Raw genomic sequence first — 25,841 nt, 5'->3', positions numbered from 1 at the left:
AGATTTAAGAGAGATAGAAAGGAGATATTCAAATGTGTTTGAAATAAAGTGTAGGGGTTACAATGTTGGATAGAGTGAGAAGGGCAATGGTGGAAAGGGAACTGGCAGATAGAGCTTATGAAAGCTTATTGGGATGGTTTGGGTACATGGAAAGAATGAGTGAAGAAAGATTAGCAAAAGAGGTGTGGATGGAGTGAACTTGAGAGGATGGATAAATGGGGTGAAAGGAGCGTTGGACAAGAGAGGGATGCTTGTTGAGTAAGGACGGGAGATAGGAGTGAATGGAAAAAGGCTGTGTATGGATGATATGAAGCAGCCCCAAAGGGTTTTCTCACTTCTTTTCCAAGTTTGTCAAACAAGGAAGGGAGAGAGTGGGAATGGTTGTGTCGATGAGGTTTTGATGCAGCCCAAAGGGATTTCTCCCCCTCTTTTCTTTTTATCACATAAGGGGATGGAGAGGGGGTTCACCATGTAAATGAAGTGGCCATGCTGTGGATGTGCTGTATCTTGCTGCATAACTTCTGACCCAGGGCACTGGGCAGGAAACAGGGATGACCCCTCATCCACAAGGAACTAAGATGAGAGGGAAATGGATGATGGAATGGGTAGGAGTAGATACGTGCCTTTGACTTGGCTACCTCCCTTATAAAGGGGAAGAAGCACTTGGTATATAGATAGGTTGTTACCCATAGGACATTGAAAGGTGTGGACAATATTAACAAATATCTACAGTATTAGTATGGGAAGAAAGAATATCAAGGATATGACAAAATTGGAAGACATTTTATAGTTTTGTACATTAATGCATTGTCTTGTAGAAAATTTACATCATAGACAGACATCATCAATGATTCTAGAGGAGTTTGATAACAGAAGACAGATGAGACCCCAAGGTATAATTGGCCCCCCAGGGCCCAGTATTTTGAAATAGTGGGGGGTTGTGTGTAGCAAGGATGGGCTGAGCAGCTGTGCCAACCAAGTGCAACCATACTGGAGAGGTCAGCCCTAAGCTGCCAGACAAAATCTGAGCCAATGGACTTTTGTTGACGACCCTGGCTTGTTTTTGACTATGAACTGGAATGCTCATAGGATTTGCCACTCTCACCCTATGACAGTTGTTTTAGGACGAGGTTCTTGGGGTAGTGAATAGATAGGGGATCCCCCACCCTTTTCCTTTGTGAATTCCCCTATCCTTATCCTTCATATTTGCTACCCTGCTCTCCTTTTCTCACCATCTTTCTCTAATACTTATTAAGGAAAGTTCTGGAATCTTGGTGCCTCCCAAGCCACATGTCTGAACCCAGTCAAGTGGGGATGTATACTGCGAAGGCCAAAAGCTCACCGACTGGGGTATGAATGTTTGCAAGGTAGATACTGGGCTGCCGACTTCCTTTCTCTCTATCCAGTGCACATGCAGAGTGACTACGCTGGCTCCATTCTTAATGGGACAAAACTAAAGAGGACAAATTTCCGGGTTGACAAATTCTCTAACTCACCTCTGAGGTCCTGCATGTGTAAATAGTCATTTCTTGAACTTCCTGACTCTGCAGAGACTTTTATTTTATTGCTTGAAGCATCAGGGAACAGCAGTGTCTTCTATGTGTTCCTCTCTCTTTCTTGATATATGGTGTGGCCCTATAAATATACATGATCATGGCAGCTGTTCAGACTGTATATTCTAAACCTCCACCACTACCTGATCCTCCTCCTAAACCTCCCGATCCCTCTCCTAATACTGCTGATTCTAACGTTGACGATGTTGGCTCAGCAAAAGTAGAACTCCCAGTTATTGACTCTGGCTTGAAAAAGGATTTCGGTAATGATTCTGTGACTTCATTGACATATAATTCTGTTGTCCAAAAACCTACAATTGGAATGGCTTCTGGAGTAACAAAATCATCTTTAGATACTCTGGAGCCTATAAATAGCTCAAGTATTGCTCTTAATTGTCATAGAATTTTATATTTAAAATATGTCTCTTGATAAGAGTTATGTTGACTTTGTGAAGAATTCAGTAAGTTTGGATCAACTAAAGAGATCAGGGTTAAACTGACTGACAACTTTAAGGCTTGGCTAGTCTGGATTTAATTTCTTTCTAATCAGGATGCAGCTGCTGCCTGCTTGGATTATAATAATTCCAAAGAAAATGAATCTTCGGCCCAACTTGTTGCTAGAGTGCCATCTAACCTGGATGTCTTTTATCCAGAAAACTCAGTAGAGGATAGGAAGGAAAGTGTGCAGAGGCCTCCCAATCCAGGGAGCGGGCTAACTTGTTCGAGTATAGAAGATTCTTGAAGAGTCACCTTGGCTCTGATAATTTGACTAACTCACAGGTATCCCAACTACACTTAACAAGCTAATCCCTCTGAAACTACTACACTCACACTTGTCCCCTATTCCCTTGTAAAGTGGAACTATACAGGCACTTCTCCAGTCCTCCGGCACTCTACCCTCTCTCCAGCAAACATTAAATAACCTCACCCGCCAGTCCACCATCACTGTACCTCCTTTTTTTAGACATTCTGCATGGCATCCATACAGACCAGGTGCCTTACCTGCTTTCATCATCTTAACAACTGCCTTCACTTCATCCTTCCTTATTTCTCCATTTTCCTCACTCATCACGGTCATTTTCTTATCATTTCCCACTGCAGCTATCTTTCCCTCCCTATCCTCCTTCACATTTAGCAACTCCCTAAAATATTCTGCCCATCTTCCCCTTACTGCCTTCTCTTCCATTATCATCTCTCCATCTGCTCCTTTTACCTTTTCTTCTCTACTTGATTCGCCTCCTCTTCCTCTCTTAATTTCTTTCCAAAACATCTTTTTATTCCTTTCAAAATTTTCTGTCATACTCTTACCCCTTTTCACATCTGCTCTCCTCTTTGCCTTGTTTACCTTGTGCTTTACTTCTTTCCTTTTCTTTATACCTCTCATATGACTCCCTCATCCTATTTTGTAACCAATCTGTGAAAGCTCGCTTCTTTTACAACCTTCTTCATTTCCCCATCCCACCATTCACTACCCTTCCTTCTATTTCCTCCTGTCCTTCTTGTTCCACACACCATCTTTGCACACTTTGTGACTCCCTCCTTGAACCATCCCCATTCCTCCTTCACTCCCTCCCACTCCTCCCTCAGCTTCTTCTTGTACTCCTCCTTTTCCTTTTCATTTAAAGAGTTCACTCTAAGCACCTCCCTACCTTCTGTCCTTTTCCTCTTTCTCCATCTATCCTCCACTCTCAACTTACCTTCCACAAAAAAATGATCTGATATTCCCCCACCCTCTCCCCTTAGCACATGTACATCCTTAACTCTTCCTATTATACTCCTATCTACCACTACATAGTCCATTAACGCTCTATCTACCACCCTTCCATCCACCACCATTTCCCATGTGTACTTACGCTTGACTTCTGAAACACTGTATTTGCTATCATCAACTCTCTAGACACATCTTCACCATCAACTCTCCACTACGATTCTTTCCTGGAACTCCACATTTCCCAATCACTCCGTCAATTGGTTCATTTCCTACCCTAGCATTAAGGTCTCCCAGTACTATTACATTGACATTTCTCCCTAATCCCTCTATGCACTCATTTAAATCTATCCAGAAAGCCTCCCTTTCTTCTACACTCTTCTCACTACCAGGCCCATATGCACTTACAAAAAACCCACATCTCCTTTCCCAGTTTCACCTTCATCCACATTATCCTTGAGGAAACCTCCTTCCACTCCACTACACGTTTACCTATCTCTTTACTTACTAGTATAGCCACCCCTTCCCTCCCTCGCCCTCTCTTCACTCCTGATAACCTCCCAAACTTACATTTGCCCTTCCCTTTCAGCTTAGTTTCACTCAAAGCCAACACATCCATCTTTCTTCTCACAAACATACTACCTATCTCTTCCCTTTTACTCTCATCTGTACCACATCCACGCACATTAAAAGACCCAAACCTTAGGGTGCTGGTTAGAAAACTCTTAGACCCTCTTATGCCTTTAATTTTTTAAGGAATGCCCCCTGTGGGGCTACAGGGAGAAGGATGCCTGGTCCCAATCCCCGTCCCTTTTTTCTCGCCTCTTACGATCCAGGGTAGGTAGGCAAAAAAGGAAATGAATATTCAGAGAAATTGTACAGGACAGTAGCAAGGGGTTGGGGGACAGCATAATGGAGGGACAGTCATAGTATAAAAGTGTCATAATTTCTCTATGAACAGAGTTTTCCTCTATCACAGACAAAATGATGTGGGGCTCTGGTCTGTAGGGGTGCCCCATATAGACCCTAAAATATCAAATGCAAGCTACTTTGCCACAATAACATGCAGCCAATACCCCAGACGGGGAATTGGATCATACTTTATCTTTATCCTCCCCAACCTCTCCTGGAGAGGATGACATTCTTTATTCCATGGTTGCTCATTTATCCATATCTTCGAAGAAATTCCTTTTAAATGCGCTGAATAAATTTTGGTCTTCTGGGTCTTCTCCTAGATCTTGGAAGACTTCAATTATCATAGCAATTTTAAAGGCAGGAAAAGACTCTAATCTCCCACAAAGCTACAGACCTACTGCTCTCACTAGCTGCATTTGTAAGATCTATGAAAGAATGGTCAATATGGGTTTAGTTTGGTTTTTGGAGTCTAAAAATCTTCTATCTAACCATCAGTTTGGATTTAGAAGAAATAAGTGCACTTTGGATCCCTTACTTTTTATCCTTGTGATATTCAGAATGCCTTTGCAATTCAGAATCTGAGCATTGCTGTGTTTTTTTTTACTTGAAAAATGCCTACAATACTACCTGCATTCTGAAGCAACTTGCTGAGTGGGGTATTGGGGGTAATATGTTCATTTGTTTAAAGGATTTCTTGTCTGATTGTTATCTAAAAATCAGGGTGGGTTCTTCTTTCTCTTCTGCATATCTTCAAGAGGAAGGGATTCCCTAAGGAAATGCTCCGAGTCCTACACTCTTCAGCATAGCCATTAATAGTTTGTTAGAACAATTTCCTGTTGGAGTTCATGGATTGGCTTATGCTGATGACTTTGCTATTGTGTGCAGCAGATCGACAACATTAGAAACAGGCCAAAAGATTCAAGAGGTTATTAATTTAGTAACAACACAGGCTAATTGCAGGGGCTTCAGATTCTCTGCTGAAAAAACAAAAGCCATTAGGTTCTCTAGACTGAGACAAAAAGAAGAGATACCAACATTATTCTTAGGCATTATATTACCATATGAAGATCATGTAAAATAGTTGGGTCTGTTTTTGGACAAAAGGTTGACATTCATTCATCACATAAATGAGGTCATATGCAATGTTAAACAACAACTTAATATACGAAAGGTAGCATCTCGCTTCAACTGGGGGGCAGATCGTACAACTCTAATAAAGCTTTACTAAGCATTGTGCCTTAGCAAATTCGATTATGGATGTCAAATTTATGGATTGGCATGTAAAACTTTATTAAAGAAGCTTGATGTAGTCACAATATGGCTTTGCGGATTTGTTCGGGAGCTTATAGAAAATCTCTAGTGGATAGCTTGTATGTGGACACAGGAATTCCTCCCCTTTATATTCGCAGGGAGGAATCAGCCTTAGATATATATATCGTGTGCTATCATCAAAACGAAATCCAAATTTCAAATATGTAAAGCAGCTGGTAGACAGAGCTCCAAGAAAAGATACTCTGCCGAAACCTTTAGAAGTGAGATGTGAAGTTGGGTCAGAGGAGGTAGGATTTGTTCTTGTTACAATTGCTGAGGTTAAGCCTCCCAAATTCCCTCCTTGGAAATGATCTCCCACTGTAATTTGTCCTTAAACAAGAAAAATAGAACTATAGAGCTAAGAAGTGAATTTTTAGAACACTTATTAGTACATGCAGATTCAGTTTTTATTTATACTGATGGATCAAAATCCCAAGATGGTGTTGGTTGTGCTGTTGTTCTGATAGCATGGTTTTAAAGAGGAAATTGCCTAATTCTAGCTCTTTTTTTTTTCTTTTACTGCTGAGCTGCTGGCAGTCTACAATGCCCTGAAATTTGTTTTTAATTCTGTTTCATCTAATAAGAACATTGTTATTTTTACAGACTCTATGAGCATTCTATCCTCTCTAAGTAAATTATTGCCTCTTCACTATTTAGTCCAAGAAATACAGGACTGGTTGATTCTTATTAACAGCCGGAAGAAAATAAAAGTAAATTTTTGCTGGGTGCCATCCCATGTAGGATGATGTTGCAGCCAAAGCTGCTACTAGGCTCAGTCACATAACAGACACAAAAATCCCACATGCAGACTTCAAGCAAGTAATTCATTGTTATGCAATGGAGAAGTGGCAGGAACAATGGACAAGGCTGGATGGTAGTTACAAGTTAAGAGATTCACCCCTCAGTGAGCCCTTGGAAGTGTCATTCTTTGAACAGGTGATCAAGAATTGATTTAACAAGTTTAAGAATTGGCCATTCATACATTACCCATAATTTTTTTATGGCAAGTGGAGCAGAAAGCTGGCCCCCCAATGCCCCACTTGCCAAGCTGTTTTTACAATTAAACACATTTTAATTCAGTGCCCTGCATACTCTAATAAGCGCAGGGCAAACTTTTTAATAAATTTATCTATTGAAGAAGTTTTTGGGGAGTATACTTATGTGGAGAATGTTTTAAAGTTTTAAAAGATCAATTTGTTTTTTTTTTTAATTTAGAATTGTGCATATGATTGCTTGTGTATCTTGTTTTGATGCGTTTTTGTGAGTGCTTATTGCTTTTAATGTTTTACTTGATTCATTTATTTGTATATGTTAGATATGCGCTGAATGGCCTACTGGCTCCGGCGCTTGGCCTTCAAGCCAGAAATTTCATAAATCAATCATCAATCAACCAAGGCAGGGCCGTTTCTAGTTCATCAGGTGCCCCAGGCAAGAATTAGTTATGGCGCCCCCCTCCCTCCGGTCTGGAAATAATAACCTAAACAATTTCGAACACAACTAGCATCACAAGTTCCACAACAAAAACAACATACAGTCGAACCTCGAAAGCCCGGACTCCGAATGCCCGGACCCTCGTATGACCGGTCGAAATGAACAAAGGGCGGACTTTTCAAGCAAAGTTCCCTATTTGTCCGGTAGGTGGCAGCGACGGCCGTACACGTGTACTCAAACCCGGCCCAGTCAAGCCGCCACCAGGGCTGCCGTTTCGTAGAATTTTGTACCAAAACGTAGTAAAATAGCGGCATGTGGCAACTGCACAAGGACATGAGGAATTTTTTTCTACATATCAGCGGGCTGTTAAAAACATTCAAAAACTCAAACTTTTGTTTAAAATCATAGAACTAGTTATCAAATAATAAATGGTACATCGAAATATGACTTCTATTGGTAATTGTGTTACTTATAAAATATTATACCCCAAAAGATACGTTTTTACCGTGTAGAAAAAAATTCTACGCTAAAGTTTCAGCTTTCTTTTAGCGATAATATAAAAAAAAATAATTCTTATATCTTACTGAATATGTTAGGGCATGGGGGTCTTATATACATTCAAGAATAAAAAAAACTAGAACCAACATTTTGTCAAAGTTTGACAAGTATATCTTGCTATGAAAGTCTGCACACGCCCGAGAAAAATGTATGCCCCGGTATGGCAACACTCCCATTCTACACGGCAGTGTAGAAAACGCGGCAACCCTGTCCCGCGTGCATACCTTCCGATATTTACAGTGTACGTAATAAAAAATACAGTACAGTACACTATATATAGTACATTTACATGCCTGTATTACAGAATTATTAGTATTATAACATTATTATTACAGTATTGTTATTAATACAGTGTTAGAGTATTATTCTTATGTGTTTCTATGCCATATTAATTACCTATGCGTATGCCGCTACGAAAATCTACGAGTGTTAGGGCGACATTTTCGATGACCGGACTTTTGGCATGACCAGTCCACCCTTCCCCCCAATTAGTCCGGCCTTTCGAGGTTCGACTGTACTTTATTAATAAATCATCTGAACGTATATGCATACACAGCAAGGAAAATTATAGATTAAAAAATATACTAACGATTTTTGTAAATTTTAATAGAATAACACCATTATACATTTTTATTGCAAATCCTACCTAAGATAAACTGAAAAGGTAATCTTGCCAATCTAAAACAATAGAACTCAATGCCACAGTCACAGGTGTAGTGACAGCAATTCTTAATGCCACCCACATGTTTGGATAGATCTCTTTCAGGCCTTTCTCCAGAAAAACAAGAAGGTCTAATGTTATCATATTTTGTTTTGGCCATTGTTTTGGTAATGACTGCATCTCTACAATCAGTTCATCATAATTTAAGCAGCCTGATCCCCAGATGTGAGCGTATTACACAAATATTTTGCCTGCTTTTCTAGCTCACTAGCTGGCAGATCAGGGAAGCTTATGAGAACACTGAATTTCTTTGCAACATCACTCATCATTCCAGTTCTCTCTCTCAGAGATTCAATGGCCACATCCACAACTACATTGAAAAAGGAATAATCCATTTTCTTCAAGGCATCGGTAATAGATTCATCAGAGGCCTCATAGGAGAACTGCCTTTTAGTAGTTCTGAGTCTTTTCTGCTTTAGTGCAGCTTCCACATTCATCTCTTCACACACCTCTTTGGCAGATGTCTGGGCATCAACAAACCCAGTGTCTCTGTAGCTAACAAGGGAGGTTTCAGCCTTCTTGAGAATGTCAACAGCTACATCCAGATGCATGCATTGTGATTGCAGAAGTTTATTCACAGTTTGAACTTTTCTAAGGATATCATACCACACCACCGTACAAATAGAGAACCGGTATGATCCCACCTCTTCTGCTAAGGCTTGTGCTTCAATTTTAATAGCTGGATCTGCAGTGCTTGCTCTCACCTCTAAAAGAGCATCTCTCACTTTTGCAGCCTGGAATCTTACAACCTCAACACTGTTGATTCGACTCTCCCACCGTGTGTCTGCCCAGGATTTCAAAGTTATGTCCACATGTTTTTTTAGGGTCGACCACCTTTGAGTGGAGGCAGAAAAGAGATTAAATAGTTTTTGCAGGTAGCCAAAGTAGCCAGTTGCATCTGAGGAGCTCTTTGCTGCATCACACACAACCAGATTAACAGTGTGTGCTCCACATGGCACAAATAAAGCCCTGGGGTTTAACTGAAGAAGTCTAGCCTGGACTCCCTTGTTTTTTCCTTTCATATTTGCCCCATTGTCATATGACTGTCCTCTGCAGTCTTCAAAGGGGATATTAAGCTCTTTAAGTTTTTTGAGGATGAGTGTTGAGAGGCCTTCTCCTGTTGTCTGCTCGGCCTCAAGGAACCCCATAAAATATTCCTTAATTTGTGCAGTGCCTTCAGCTGCAACTATTCGAATTATCACAGATAATTGCTCCTTGTGACTTAAATCTGGAGTGCAATCTAATATAATTGAAAAGTATTTGGACTGTCTAATTTCGGTCACCATGCACTCTACAACCCTCTCACTGATGCAGTCAATAAGCTCGTTTTGAATAATATTCCCTAGGTAGGATGTATGACTGGCACCTCCTTGCACCTTCGCAATATGTTCTTTGGGAACAGGGTCAAACTGAGCCACGAGTTCAACTTCTTTCAGAAAGTTCCCATTATTGGGCTGGTAAAGTGTGTCTGTGGACCCTCTGAGAGGAGCATTTCGTTCTAAAGAAGACTTAAAAAAGAAGTTAAGATTGGAGTAAACACGATGCTCAGAAGCCTAAGGTGGCGAGCAGGCGACAGTCTAGTTAGGGGACCCCCCCACCCAATTTTTTTTTTCTGAAGGATCTTGCTGATTTTTTCTGTGTGATATCTAGGTCTGAGGAAACATTCACAGCTTGAGTTTTATTCAGATCTGACCAGTAGTTTTTTATTTTTAATAAAAAAACGTAAAAAATACCATATTTTTGGGCTTCTTTCAAATCCTATCTCCGCTTACAATTTTTATTCGATGTCTTCCATTTTACAGCAAAAGAATCTTCTACATATATAAAAAAAAACAAAATAGAGGAAAAAATATAAAGAAATTATAAAAAAACGCAAAATTTTGACTTTGACACGCTATTAAAAAAATTCTATTTAACATATGCAAAAAAACTCTATTTCATTTTTTGTCATTTATCTAGCTATTAATAGAGACCTCATATGCAAAAATCGGTTGAAAATTGAGGGAGGAGATAGACTTTGTGTATCAAAAACTTACATTTTTCAGAAACGAGTGTTAAAGTTTTTTTTTTTTGTTTTCCTTAGTTTAACTAAATTTTACATTGGACCTCCTAATACCCATTGAAAACAGGTTCCATTATATTTTCATGATGATTTTGCATCTTTCAAGTAACTCAGGCACTTTGTACCCTCCTACAGTGTAGGATATTATTCACTCAAAGTGAGGGTCTCATAAGGCGCCACCTCACTCTTTGTCGCAAAGTTTGAGTTCTTGGTCTAGAATGACACAGCAAGGTAGTCTGATTGCTGGGATTCAGCTCTCTTTCTTTTCTTGGGTTTCCTTTCTGGTGTTGGAACAGGCTCTTGCTGCATCAGGGACATCACTGTGAGGTTTGAGACTCTAAACCCAAGGTGTTGCAACAAGGAGGCTTGTAGCCACTTGTTAGCAAACAGTAGTTTGCGTAGAGACAACGTGTCTGATATAGGTGTAGGACAGAGGATCAGGTGCTGAGGATGTGGATGTAGATGGCAGGGAGAGAGCTGCTGGAGGGAGTACTAGTGGTGGCGGCGGAGGTGGTGATAACAAAGTTGATGCTGGGGTTCTTTCTTTCTCCCCTTGAGTTGCTAATGTAGACGTTCTTATCTTCTGCAAGTGTGCATTTTGTTTGGATAGTTTAGGCATGGCTAATATCTTCAAATATCTCTTCACTGAAAAATAGATGCGAATTTCACACGGCAAATTAGTGAACGCGGCAAGCTAGCGTGTACATGTCCTTTACTTTGTAAGGCTCAGGCCACTGCCAGTCGTGCAGGCTGAACTTCCTCACACCACATACTCACGTGCATGCCGGACGTAAGAGAAAACTTTATGAGTGCATCAAACGCAAAAAAATAGAGTAAAATATAGTCAAAACCTATGTAAACAATGGTCGTGCGCAGCATGTGGCTGCCGTGGGGGAGGGAGGGTAGGCCCTTTAAACCCTTTAAAAATGGCGGTACGATAAAAACACTTTACCAGTATCTAGAGCAAGATCCCTACTATGTATTTATGCAATAAAACTTTTTTTTTTCGAACTTTTCTTAAATCTGCGGGTGGGGGGTCCCCTTAAAGCTCCTTGATACTGACGACATCCACCTATACAGTGTTGCCAACTTTTCTGAAACCGTCAGATGGAGTCCATAAGTTAGCTAAATTCGACCGAAAACCGGCTAAAATGTGAAATGTGCTTTCAAACAAACAACGTTGCATCAAGTATCAACACTTTCATTATTCATTTATTTTCGCGTTTACACTTGTATTTATTGATTTATTTGAATTATTCACGTAAAAAATACTTGTCTCTCATTTATTTATATATTACCGTAATTTTGGATGGCAAATAGCGCCCCAGGCCTGTGTCGCCTGTGCCTAGAAACGGCCCTGAACCAATTAATTGTTGTTTAATCACGGTTAGATAATTATGTAAATATTTTTTTTGCCAGATACCATATATTCCATTCTTATTCCCAGTCATAATTCTAAGAATAAATTAAGTACCATTTAGCATGAATGAGCACGTTAAATGAAATTAGACATCGTAACTTCGTAACCGATTATGACAAAGACGACATACAGTATATATTAATAATTCCATAGTGATCGGCGAAAATTAGGAATTACTGTAAAATGGTAATGCATTTTCAGTGTTCTTCCAGCTTAGTACCATTTTTTTAATTAGACCACTGAAAAATTATTTAAGGGAAGCGGTTTGCGATATATCATTTTTTTTTATATGTGTGGTATGACTATGCTCTTCCTGGAGGGCCCCATGCCCCCAACAGTGACTACTTATATAGCATCATACGGTGAAGATAAACACGTTATTCATATAGCACATGCAAGGCACACATACTCATAGGAGGTGGAAGTCACAAAAGAAATCTTAATTTTCCACTTTATATGTAAACATTCACAAATAAACACACGAATAAAAATTTAAGGTCACTCTTAATCTATTTTACATTTTCTTTTATTTTATACGCTCGCCAACAGTTTTCTTCTATAAGATGAAAATAACGTAAACAAACAGGTCCATGAGGTAACTTCGATTAAGTATCTGACAGTGAATGACAGTACCACAGTTGATTAATGGTAAGTTATTGCCAAAGAGGTTGTGTAGTATAAAAAAGTGTATAGCCCTAAAAGTACATACCATAATATATGGAATCTGATATTTAAATTATCTTACATATGTTTCTATATGTAACCTGTAGATACCGTAAGTTCGTAACCCGTATACTATACAGGTAGGTACGGGCACAAAATTTTCATTTTTCTTTTAACCCTTAAATTATTGTTGCATATGAAAGGCAATTTTTATTAGAAACAAAATGCTTTTTAGTTTTTTGAAATGGCTAAAAAAATAAGGGAGATACGATTTTTTTTAGTTATTTTTTAGCCTGCATTTTTGGCTGGACTTAACCATAGCAAAGTGTTAGAATTAAGGGTGGTCATTTGTAAAGATTTCGGTAAAGAAATACACATTAACTCTAAACCACTGGTCCAATATTAAAATTCGGAATAAATGGGTTTTAAGGATCAACAAATCACATGAGCATGTCAAAAACAATGTAAGACATTCCATCATGATCATACCATATTTGCCTTTTCATGGCAACCATGAAGTTGTCAATTTTCAGTTTCATCAATAAAAATCAAACCCTTGGCCCAACTCACATGCAACTTGGCATATCTAGGTTTTATGGGTCAATAAAACACCTGAGCATGTCAATAACATTGCAGGACCTTCTTCTGATACCATTCTAAGAATGGTATCAGAAGAAGGTCCTGCAATGTTAATGACATGCTCAGGAGAGTCTAAATGGTATAAGAAGGCCCTGCAATGTTAATGACATGCTCAGGAGAGTCTAAATTGACAACAGTTGCCATGACAACGTGATAGGTGTTAGTAAGAATGATTCTTACTAACACCTATCACGTTGTCATGGCAACTGTTGTCAATTTAGACTCTCCTGAGCATGTCATTAACATTGCAGGGCCTTCTTATACCATTCTGTTGTCAATTTAGACTCTCTTGAGCATGTCATTAACATTGCAGGGCCTTCTTATACATTGTATCCCCTATTATTTTATTGAATCAGAGTTCAAACATTCAATGTTTGTCTTGTGTATTATGTATACCCAACTTTAGATCACTAAATTTAGATCGATAAAGTGTCAGTGAAGTGATTAGGAAAGAGTGAAACGTGATATTTTTTGTTTACAAACAACATAAAGGCGAAAAATAACGGAACCATCAAGTATCACCAAATGGCCGCCATCGACGTCACACCAAAACAAGCCCAAAATGATGCTTGCGCCACATGTGGCGGAGATGATGAAATTGAGTACACCATGAGATGCAATAATTGTGGAGGCTGGATTCACTATCTATGTACTAGTCTTCCACTGTATCAAATTATGTGGTTTATAAAAACTAATAGGGTATTTACGTGTGAGATGCTATATTTCCAAATACGAAGAGGACAATATGACAATTACGGAGGGGAAACAAGCCAGAGACGCTATAGACAATCCAAAACTCCAAGATCCCCTAAAACTAAATCCATAAGCCACCACACCCTACAAATGGCACAGGAAGCTGTGGAATGGCAGTCACAGAGGACAGAGAGGGACACAAAGGCTGTAAGTTCACCTACATCAGAAAATGAACTAAAACAGGCAGACAAATTCCCTCCTGTCCCTGAGGCTAGCACATCAAACACAATCAGAAGAAAATACCACACATAACACATTAACACAAAAACTCAACTCAAATGGGGCAATACCAAAGCAGAGCAGCCATAACAATATTGGAGCAAAGCCCAAAGTTCCAGGAAAAGATCAGGCTGAAACTAATAATAAAAACACAATCATTACACATACTGCAGACTACAAGAGTGAGAAGAGGGGCTCACCTGGTACATCGACTGTAGCTGTTCAGTCTAGTACAGGGCCAGTGAACCCCCAAACAAAGACGAAGCCGAAAGCATGCAAATACTACCTAAGGAATGATTGTAAATATGGCATAGTGGGCAATGGATGCAAAGAATCACATCCAAAAATCTGCCAAAAGTTCATGAGGCATGGGCTAGACAAGAGGTCCGGATGCATCTTGGGATGGAAATGTGGTAACTACCACCCCTTTGTATGCAGAAGCTCGCTGCACAAGGGAGTATGCCACCAGAAGAACTGCAGATTCCCCCACATAAAGGGAACACAGACCCAGAGATCACAAGAAACAGATAACGACCATTCCCGACCAAATACAGCTCTGGGTACATACACACCTCACAAACCTACCACACCACAACCACCAACTACCCCAAGCACACCTAGCACTGTTACCGATAAAGGACAGAACAACATTACCCTAACCGCAACACCATCCACGACGGATCAGAACGCTTTTTTAGAACGACTCTTGGAACGGATGATAGCGCTAGAAAAGCAGTCACAATTAATAATGACAAGGCTACTAGCCCATACGGACGAACACGAACGGAAGCCGTTGGGGAGGTGGAGTTGCCACTAAATTGTTTCTTTGTGGGCAACATAAGAGGGCTTTACCCACAAAGCAATCAGTGCAAAGTGCCAATGCTCGAAGAGTTAGCAGCAGATGATAACACTATCTTTATTGCCCTTACGGAGACCCACCTCAACGATGCTATCCTAGATGCAGAAATAAACATCCAGAATTTCACACTGTTAAGAGCCGATAGGGTAGATAGAAGCCACGGAGGGGTAGCACTATACATACGGGAGGACTTAGCAGCAAACACGGAGGTTCTTACTGCCTTCTCAAACAACACTACAGAACTACTAGCTGTATATGTAAAGAGGCTGGGTGGACCTACTCATTGCAACCCTGTATCGATCCCCAAACACCACAGATGAATTGTTCAGAGAAGTCTCAGGGAAATTAACAATCACTTTTTAACCACCTACCATCCCCCCACACCGAGGTCATACTTACTGGTGATCTAAACTTGCCAATAATAACCTGGCCCTCTAGGATCATACGAGGAGGAACATCAAGTGAACAGAGGCAAGCAATGGAGTTGATCAGACTGGCGGATCTAGCCTACCTCCCAACAATTCATTGAGGATCCAACAAGAGGCAACACATTCTTGACCTATTATTCAGCAATAACTACGACCTGGTGCACTCATACGAAGTTACCAGGACATCAATGTCTGACCATGGCCTCATTAAAGTCATGACAACACATTTCACTACTCAACAATTAGCTCAACAAAAGGCTCACTCCCCTGGCTTCTCTCTACATGACCTGAACTTCTTCAGCAAAGATATTGAGTGGATGGGATTAGAAGGGAATTAGGCCAGTCCGACTGGGTAACTCTCTTCCAAGATAAAGACTCTGAAGGAGCCCTAGACATCTTTCAGAGCAGATGGCCTTGAAATCTGCAAAACTATGGTGCCTCCAAAATCAACAATCACCAGAAACAGGAAGAAAAATTATCCTAGAGATAGGAAAAAACCTAATGAAGAGGAGAACAAAATTAAGAGTCAAACTACAAAGACCAACCATCTACCATCCACCACCAACATCCAAAATGAACTGGAAGAAATTGAGAGAAAACTCATCCAGTCTCACAAAGATCAGAGGGCCCAAGAAGAATTAAGAGCCATCTCAAACATCCAAATGAACAGCAAGTTCTTTTATGCCTATGCCAATAAGAAGCTAAAAAATACACCATCCATAGGACCACTTATAGATCCAGCTGGGGAACTTGAGAGTGACCCAACTAAAATGGCAGGAGTTGCTCAGACTGCAATATGAAAGGGTGTTTAGTGACCAAAGGACCATATGAAGGTAATGGATCCACATACCTTCTTCAATGAACACCAGGTGACGCCACACCAACTATCGTCAGTAAAGATTTCCACAGAGGAGATAAGTGGCCATTAACGAGATGGCACCAAATGCAGCAGCAGGACCAGATGGGTTCCATGCACAACTGCTAAAAAACTGCAAACACCAAACTAGCAGTACCCTGAAAACTGTTATGGGAAATGTCCCTACAAACAGGACATGTACCACGAGCCCTCAAAAATGGCACAATTACCCCTATACATAAAGGGGGTAGCAAAGGCATTGCCAAGAATTACAGGCCAGTGGTATTAACATCCCATTTAATTAAAATTATGGAAAGGGTAGTGCGGAAAGCCATCGGTTGAATATCTGGGAAACCATAGAGGCATTCAACAATGGACAACTTGGATTCAGACAAGGACGCTCATGCCTCTCTCAACTACTTGCCCATTATGATAAAATACTAGATGACACCAAAGATGGGGACAATGTGGACGTCATATACCTTGATTTTGCAAAAAGCATTCGATAAGGTGGACCATGGGATCCTTTTGCACAAAATGCGAGCACTTGGTATATGCGGAGCCCTAGGCAAATGGCTCCACAGTTTCCTATCCGATAGGATACAGCGAGTGAATGTACAGGGTACTTCTTCACAGGCAAGCAGGGTTGTTAGCAGTGTTCCCAAGGTACTGTACTGGGTCCCCTACTATTCCTCATCATGATAGGGGACATAGACAGGGACCCTTAAATACTCTACAGCGACATCCTTTGCCGATGACACGCGAATCGAACTGAAGATACGTACGCGACAAGATGCCGATAACCTACAGCAAGACCTCAATGAAATTCTGAGGTGGGCGGAGGTGAACAACATGGCACTGAACGGGGAAAAGTTCGAACTTCTGCGCTATGGTCGCCATCTGGATCTAAAGATCTCAACACACTACTACTGTGGCCAGCAAGAGATCATTGCGAAAGATGTAGTGAAAGATCTGGGAGTGAGCATGAGCAGTGATGCCTCCTTCTCCCATAACATAAGCCAAGCAACTTTCAAAGCGAGGCGTCTAGCAGGGTGGATACTTCGTACCTTCCAGACAAGAAGTCCAAGATGTATGCTGACCCTGTGGAAATCATTAGTCTTACCACACCTAGAATACTGCTGCCAGCTCTGGTCTCCCCAGAAAGTATCAGAAATCATGGAGATCGAAGGGCCCCAAAGGACCTTCACCAACAAAATACATGGGCTCCAGGAACTGAACTACTGGGAGAGACTGAAGGAGTTGCAGTTGTTTTCTCTCCAACGACGCAGGGAACGCTACATCATTCATCTACGTCTGGAAGGTATTAGAAAAAGAAGTGCCAACACCGGCACACAAGTATCAGTCCACCAAAGAAGAGGGAGGCTCTATGTTATGTGAGGACCACTCCCCGGTTCAACACTAAACATCAAATCCAGAATTCATAACAGCTTCTCGTTCAGTGGACCAAGATTGTTCAACTGCATCCCGCCTCAACTGAGAAACATGTCAGGGGTGTCTCCAGACACCTTCAAAAAAACATCTGGATATATGGTTGGCCAAAATACCAGACCCAACCATCAACACCCAGGATACATCAGCCCCAAACGCCAATCGTCTGACCGATTGGACAATTGATGTGAGGGAGTACCTGGTCACAGTGGGACTCCAGTCTAGCTGCGTCGATCACCGACAGAAATCTTCTAAGTGTATCTAAGTGTAAGTGTAAGTGTATACCATTCTTACTAACACCTATCATGTTTACCATGGCAACTGTTGTCAAATTGGAAAAAATGATAACATCCGAACCACTGGCCGAATTGACATGCAACTTGGCATGTGAAGATTTTTGGGTAAAAAAATCACCAAGTGTATATTGTCCAACGATCTTGAGCTGCTCATATATGGAAGAAAATAGGTTAAAAAACAACATTCTTACATTACAATAGTATGTTATTGATGTCTTACCTTAATATTTTCACTCGAAAAACTAATTTGACAAGATTGATAACCAAATTTGCGTTGGAATCGGTGAATATTTGTTTTCTTTGAAAGATTTGGGCATACACTTGTGTAATAACAAGATAATTTGCGATGAACATTCAAAGCATTCAAACTAAGCGATACAAAATCAAATGGGTCGCAAAAGATGGCGTTGTAAACAATAACAGCGCGATAGTGACGTGACGCTTGTTTTTCGCGCGTACCTATATACTATAATACTTACTTTCTATACTTTCGGTAATTTTGCCTGTTAATGACACGGCTGACGTCGGCTTCCGCACGTTCCAAGTTGTCCTTGGTTCTGTACTGCTTCTGGCAGGGTGTTGTGGTTGCTGTAGGGGTATCCTAGTATCAGTGGATGGTCTGGTAACCCATCCAGCCATTTGTCCAGCTTTCTCTTGAAAGTCTCCGGGCTAGTATCTGTCTGGTCCCGGAGATCTCTTGGGAGGCAGTTGAATAAACGAGGTCCATTGTGAGTGAAGGAGTTGTGTTTTATTGTCCTCACTCTTTGTATGGAGCCTACAGTACCCTTTATGTAGCAGTCTTCCTTTTCTCGGATGATAGTTTGACACTATCCCCACATTTGGCACTCTGCCCTCTAGGATTTTCCACACATAAATAATTATATACTGTTCCCTTCTCCTCTGCAGAGAGTACAGTTTTAACTGGCTTAGTCTTTTCCAGTAGTTTAGGTGCTGTACTCCCTGAATTTTTGCAGTGGATGGCTTCTAGGTTGGCTATTTCTTGTACTTTGTATGGAGACCATAGCTGGCAGCAGTACTCGAGCCTTGGGACTACCAGACACTTCCATAGGGTCTTCAGGCACTGCCCTTCTCTGGAGTTGAAAGTTCTGAGCACCCAGCCACTCAAGTTTCTTCCTGCTTCTATTATTTTATTGATGTGGTGTGAGAATGTTGCATCATCGCTCATTTATACTCCCAGGTCTTTGACATGCTCTTTTTCTGTGATGAGTTGGCTGTTATACTTGTAGCTTGTGGAGTTTTTAAGGTCTTCATTACTCCCATAGCGTACAAGTTCCAATTTCTCACCATTCAATGCCATGTTGTTTGAAGCTGCCCAAATTTGTATTTCGTTGAGGTCCTTCTGAGTATTTGCTGCATCTTCTGGGCATGTTATCTGCCTTTTCAGCCTGGTGTCATCAGCAAAAGAGGATGCTTCAGTGTACTTCAGTTTCTCATCAATGTCTCCTACATGGATAATGAAGAGGAGTGGCCCTAGCACTGATCCTTGTGGTACACCACTTTTTACTCTACTGGGCTCGGACAGTTCACCTTGGACAGATACTTGTTGAGTTCTACCTGTTAGAAAACTGTGCAACCATCTTCCAAGTGAGCTCGTTATTCCGTGATATGTAGCTTATGTAGGAGAATGCCATGATCTACCTTGTCAAAAGCCTTGGCGAAGTCAAGGTAGATCACGTCAGCATTCCAGCCATCTTGTGTGCTTTCAAGGATCCTCTCATGGTGCTTGAGTAACTGGGACAGACACGATCGACCCTGCCTGAAACCGTGCTGTCCATCATTGAAGGCTTCCTTAGTTTCCAGGAAATCCACCATCCTCTTCCTTATGATTCTTTCACAAAGTTTCACAATGTGAGAAGTTAAGGCTACTGGTCTGTATTTGCTCGCCTGACCTCTACTACCTCCCTTATGTATGGGTGTGATGATGGAAGTCTTCAGCGTAGTAGGAACTGTGCCAGATTTTATTGCTATGTCCCAAAGCATCTGAAGTGGTTTTGCTAGCTCCTGTCCACAGTTTCTTAGTAGTTGTGCGTGGAAACCATCCGGTCCCGCTGCCGCGTCAGGTGGAATAGCTTTTATTGCCTCTGTTATGTCCTGTTCACTGATCTGGATAGATGAGAGTATTTGGGGGCTGTTTGGGGAGTCTGTAAAAAAAGTTTTTGCATCTTCTACCATCTTCTCTTTCTTTGGGTCAGTGAAGACACTCTCATACTGTGACTTAAGTATATTTGCCATTTGCTTGGGTTCTCCATTCAGTACACCATTCAGATTGTATAGAGGCCCAACTACTGATCTGTTCTTTAATTTTTTTTTGGCGTATGAGAAAAAGTATTTTGGGTTATCCCTTATCCGCAGTATCGCTTCTAGCTCTTCCCTCTGGTGTTGCTCTTCATGGGATAGCTTAATCTTTTTCTCAATCTCTTCTATATGAGATTTAATTTTCTCCTGGGCTGGTAGATAGTGTGTTTTGCTCAATCTGATGCTGCATGAATGCCTCTTTCTCATGAGGATTTTGCGGTCCCTAGGGATGAAACTTCTTTTCTTGGTGCTTGTTTTCTTTGGTATATGTTTGGAGCAGATTTCCCGACATCTTTCAACTATTTCCCTGAGAATATTGTCCACATTATCCTTTTGTAGGTGAGCCTCCCAGTTTATGGCTTTTATCTCTGCTCTTATTTGGTCCCAGTTTATATTCTTATTATAGAAGTTTAGGTTTCCTAGGTGTTCCTCTTGTGCAGCTCTCCTCTTGTGATCCTTTCGTTTGTCGACACACGTTGTTTGTACCAGTACCCGCAATGGAAATATAAGTCCCTCATTATTTTTTTTAGTTATCGAGTATATTATACATTCGAAGAAAGAAGGAGTTTGAATGTGTTTGAGATGAAATGTCTGAAAAGTATGATAGGGGTTACTAGGGTGGATAGAGTGAGAAATGAGGAGGAAACCAAGGGTGGAAAGGGAACTGGGAGATAGGGTTGATGAAAGTGTATTAGTATGGTTTGGACACATGGAAAGAATGAGTGAAGAAAGATTAGTAAAAGAAGTGTGGAAGGAGTGAATATGAGGGGGCGTCCTGGGATGAGATGGATGGATGGGGTGAAAGGGGCATTACAAAAGAGAGGAATGTTTGTGGAGGAAGGATGGGAGAGGACAGAAGATAGGGGTGAATGGAGAGGGGATGTGTATAGATGATGTATGAGGGGGAGTGGGTGGGGGATGGGGGGTGAGGAAGTATGTATGAGAAAAAAAAATTGACACAGCCTGAAGGGATTTCTCCCTGTCTTCTCCTTTTCTGCATGGGGAGGTCGCTGAATTTATGAAGCGGCCTTGCTGTGGATGTGCTGTGTCTTGCGACACTGCTTCTGACCCAGGGCAGTGGACAGGATGCAGGGATGACCCATCATCCAGGAGGTGCCAAGATAAGAGGGAGGGAGGAGGGTGGAAGGGAGTGGAATATATAGGAAATGGAATGGGTGGGAGTGGTTTCTATGCCTTTTTCTTTTTGGCTACCCCCCCGTGTAGGGGGAAAAAGCCTTTGGTATATGTATATGTATGAGTATATTATTATATTCATACTTTTGACTCAGTCTATATTCTTTACATTTGTTGATTATATGTATTTAACATTTCATTTGCATTGGTATTGGCTTGAATTGCTTGTAAAATTATTATATACTAAAAAAAATTAAAACCAGAGTATAATATTATTATATTCTTTCCTTTGACTCAGTCTATATTCTTTACATTTGTTGATTATATGTATTAAACATTTCATTTGTATTGGTATTGGCTTGAATTGCTTGTAAAATTATTTTATACTGAAAAAAACAAAAATAAAACCCGGTTATTGCCAGAGAAACGGAATAATTGAAATAAGCATGCAGTCAATGAGCAGTAAATATTAAAAGTACACTGTATCATCAAATTATTTGTCATATACCTTTGAAGACATATGTGTAGATGTGACACAATGAGTGTTGCTGCTTATCTGTATACCACAGGCACAGTAAGGTAAATATATAAAAAGTTGTAATTAGTAGAAAGACATGGCTGCAGTTCTGTATAGCTTGTATATATACAATGATATAGCCCATCAAGGTAAGGATCTTAGGTCTTGTCTTAATTACTACAGTAGCTAGGTCAAACGCCACTAAAGGCGCCACCGTCTATGACATCAACCAATAGCGTGTAATTTTATGTGTATGCCATTCAAACAGCCAAATTTACATATTGTGGGAAATTTGATTAATAAAAATGTCACATGAGTGTATTTACTACAATAATAGTAAATTTCAACCAATCACGTCATCAGTTACATGTTGGTACATAAAAACATAAGATAAACATGCGGCCTGCATTCTAGGTCAAACGCCGCTAAAGGCGCCACCGTCTATGACATCCGCCAATAGCATGTAATTTTATGTGCATGCCATTCAAATAGCCAAATTTACATATTGTGGGAAATTTGATTAATAAAAATGTCACGTGAGTGTATTTACTACAATCGTAGTAAATTTCAACCAATCACATCATCAGTTACATGTCGGCACATAAAAACATAAGATAAACATGGCAGCCTGCATTCAGCAGTAAATCGAAAATTTGTTTGTTTCAACGTGAAAAATGAGCTAAAAAAAAAACTCCATTAAATGGGCAACAGACCCAAATAAACGAAAACTACTAGTCTCATGGATTATTCTAATACCAAAACCAGGGCAGGGTATTATGGGAGAGCTGAGAAATCATAAGTACATTTTTTTTTTTTTTTTTTCACATCGGGTCGGATTATTGGATAACAACAATGTCAAACGTTTTGCGACATTTCAACCGTCAATGCAGACATGTTCTTCGAAGCATGCTATAGCCTACACACGTTTTGGCCTGATTTTCTGGGACAAAATAGGCCTGACTTTGTACCCTTCAAAATGCAATATCTCGGGAACTAGGACAGCTAGATGGATAATTCAAATTGCATTGTACTCATAGCAACTTTCTGCATCACATGAGAACTGCTTCAGCTCAAATATCAGGAATTCCATTTTTATGTTGACCTAGCTAAGTACAGCAGTGTAAGACATAACATCTGTAACTGGCTCTACTGGGATTGCTTCTATATGCAGTCTCAACACAGCTTAGCTATGTGCACGTAGCCCTTGATCTCTTAATCCAGTACTCGTGAACTGCCATTTATGTGGACGTTTGGGCTCAGGACATACATATACCAAGGCTTTTTCCCCCTTACAAGGGAGGTAGCCAAAAAGGAAAAGGCATAAAATCATTCCCACTCATTCCATCCCTGAATACACTCCACACTCCTCGACCCTCCCTCTTATCTTAGCACCTCCTGGATGACGGGTCATCCCTGCACCTTGTCCACTGCCCTGGGTCAGAAGCAGTGTCGCAAGACACAGCACATCCACAGCAAGGCCGCTTCATTAAATCGGCGACCCCCCCTCTCTGTCCCCCCATGCATAAAAGGAGAAGACGGGGAGAAATCCCTTCGGGCTGCATCAAATTTTGCTCACACATACTACCTCATGCATCACAACATCATCCATATACAACCATTCTCCATTCACCCCTGTCTTCTGTCCTCTCCCGTCCTTCCTCAACAGACATTCCCCTCTTCCCCAAAGCCCCCTTCACTCCATCCATCCACCTCATCCTAGGACGTCCCCTCATGTTCACTCCCTCCACATCTGCCTTCCATACCTCTTTTACTAGTCTTTCTTCACTCATTCTTTCCATGTGTCCAAACCATACTAATACCCTTTCATCAACCCTATCTCCCAGTTCCCTTTCTACCCTTGGTTTCCTCCTCATTTCTCACTCTATCCACCCTAGTAACCCCTATCATACTTTTCAGACATTTCATCTCAAACACATTCAAACTCCGTAGGAGGCAGTTAGAACCGTAGAAATACGATTTGATATCTTCCTTGGCCGACCAGAGCGATGCTTTGGAGTACGAATGATGTCACTTCCTTCGTCTCGAAATTTCTTGGTCCACTTTTGCACTTGACGCACTCCAATTCCCACACGAGTAGCAATATCTTTACACTTATAACCCTCCTTATAGAGGGTTATGATTGTAACAACTGTGTCTCTTTCCAGCTCTTTACCACTTCCCATTACGGAGATATCAAGGCACAAAAACAGAGACCACCGCAAAAAAAAGACTACTCTCCGTGAGAGATGTTTAGAATCTGACTCCATGTGACATCGAGTGCGCCTAAACAGAGTTGCCAAATAGTGTGTATTGTCTCAGCTAAATACGGGTACAAATGCTAGCATTGAAAAATAGCGAAAAGTTTGGGTGGAAAGTTGTATTTTTCGCATGTTTTGAGTTTAGGGGAAAGTTGGGGCGCCTATAATTTTGTGCCCAAACTTTTCGCGGCTACTGTACATTCTTCCCCCCTCTTATCTTGGCACCTCCAGGATGACGGGTTATCTCTGCATCTTGTCCACTACCCTGGGTCAGAAGCAGTGCCACAAGACACAGCACATCCACAGCAAGGCCGCTTCATTAAATCGATGACCCCCCTCTCTGTTCCCTCATGCAGAAAAGGAGAAGATGGGGAGAAACCCTTTTGGGCTGCGTCAATATATTTCTCATACTCCCTCACCCCCATCCCCCACCCACTCCCCTTCATGCATGACAGCATCATCCATACACAACCATTCTCCATTCACCCCTATCTTCTTTCCTCTCTCATCATTTCTCAACAGACATTCCTCTCTTTCCCAGTGCCCCTTTTACCCCATCCATCCATCCCATCCCAGGTCAACCCCTCATATTCACTCCTTCCACCTCCGCCTTCCACACCTCTTTTACTAATCTTTCTTCACTCATTCGTCCAATGTGTCCAAACCATCCCAATGCTCTTTCATCAACCTTATCTCCCAACTCTCTTTCCACCCCTGTTCTCCTCACCTCCTCATTTCTCACTCTATCCAGCCTAGTAACCCCCATCATACTTCTCAGACACCTCATCTCAAACACATTCAAACTCCTCTCTTCCTCTCTTATGTTCCACGTTTCTGCCCCATACAATGTTGTTGGCACAACCACTCCTTCATACAATCTCCTCTTAGCATCCATTCCCAAATGTATATTTCTCATTACACTTTTTAATCCCCCAAGGCATTTACTCACTTCTCAAAATCTACAATCTACCTCCACCCCCCACTCCTCCCTTTCCTGCCACATTCGCACCCAAGTATCTAAAACTATTCACTTCCTCCAGTCTCTCTTCCTTAACCCCTTCAATATGGGCCACATTGCACGTCTGGCAGCATTAGCTGCCAGACGTGTGATGTTTTGTCATAATACTCGCGTTATAGAAAATAAAGTCACTGCTCTATCGCTCGTTCTCTTTCACCCGTGAATTTTAATAACCATAGAAAATATGATGAAGCCAGTTTACAGAGTATGTGGGTCACACATGTATGACTACAATAAATATAATCAAGACGCCGATGTCAGCATCCTCGTATACCCACTTGCTCCTCATGACGCCTACATAGGCGTCACCGTATGGAAGAGGTTAATACTCACTTCCAGTCTACTGCCACTCTCTCCCCTTGTACATCTCATTACCTTACTTTTACCCACATTTATCTTCAACTTCCTTCTTTCGCACACCTTCCCAAACTCTGTCACTAACTTCCTCAATCCCTCCTCTGATCCTGCCACAAGCACAGTGTCGTCAGCAAACAACTGGCTTATCTCCCATTTTTCTCCATTTTCTTTAACCATCTCCAATCCCTGACCCACTACCCTTGCATTTACCTCTTGCACCACCCCATCCATGTATAGATTGAACAGCCAGGGTAACATAACACATCCCTGGTGAAGTTCCACTTTTACCTCAAACCACTCACTCCATTTTTAATCCTAACACAAGCTCTACTACTCTCATAAAAACTCTTGACTGCTCTTAACAGCTTTCCTCCTATCCCATAAATCTACAATACCTTCC

At 41.1% G+C, this 25,841-nt stretch overlaps 2 protein-coding genes across 2 annotated transcripts in view; one reads left to right on the top strand and one right to left on the bottom strand.

Moving 5' to 3' along the window:
• Positions 1–8,340: 8,340 nt before the first annotated feature.
• On the bottom strand, positions 8,341–11,902 carry LOC143021295 (zinc finger MYM-type protein 1-like). Its single transcript, XM_076178703.1, has 2 exons — positions 11,857–11,902; positions 8,341–9,695 (listed from the first exon to the last, which is right to left on the bottom strand). The coding sequence occupies exons 1-2, from the start codon at positions 11,900–11,902 to the stop codon at positions 8,341–8,343; spliced, it is 1,401 nt and encodes a 466-aa protein (XP_076034818.1).
• A 332-nt stretch (positions 11,903–12,234) lies between these two features.
• Positions 12,235–25,841, top strand: part of LOC143020853 (zinc-regulated GTPase metalloprotein activator 1-like) — a 106,701-nt gene continuing 93,094 nt past the window's right edge. The window contains exon 1 of the mRNA XM_076177695.1: positions 12,235–12,327. Within this exon, the coding sequence (XP_076033810.1) occupies positions 12,303–12,327 (25 nt within the window). The 5' untranslated portion in view covers positions 12,235–12,302. The remainder of the gene's footprint in view (positions 12,328–25,841) is intronic.

This window comes from Oratosquilla oratoria, chromosome 41 (assembly GCF_046742065.1).
Source record: "Oratosquilla oratoria isolate Oo_2021 chromosome 41, ASM4674206v1, whole genome shotgun sequence".
NCBI lineage: Eukaryota > Metazoa > Arthropoda > Malacostraca > Stomatopoda > Squillidae > Oratosquilla > Oratosquilla oratoria.
The sequence above is the reverse complement of the archived record's forward strand: the minus strand, read 5'-3'. Positions and strand labels throughout refer to the sequence as shown.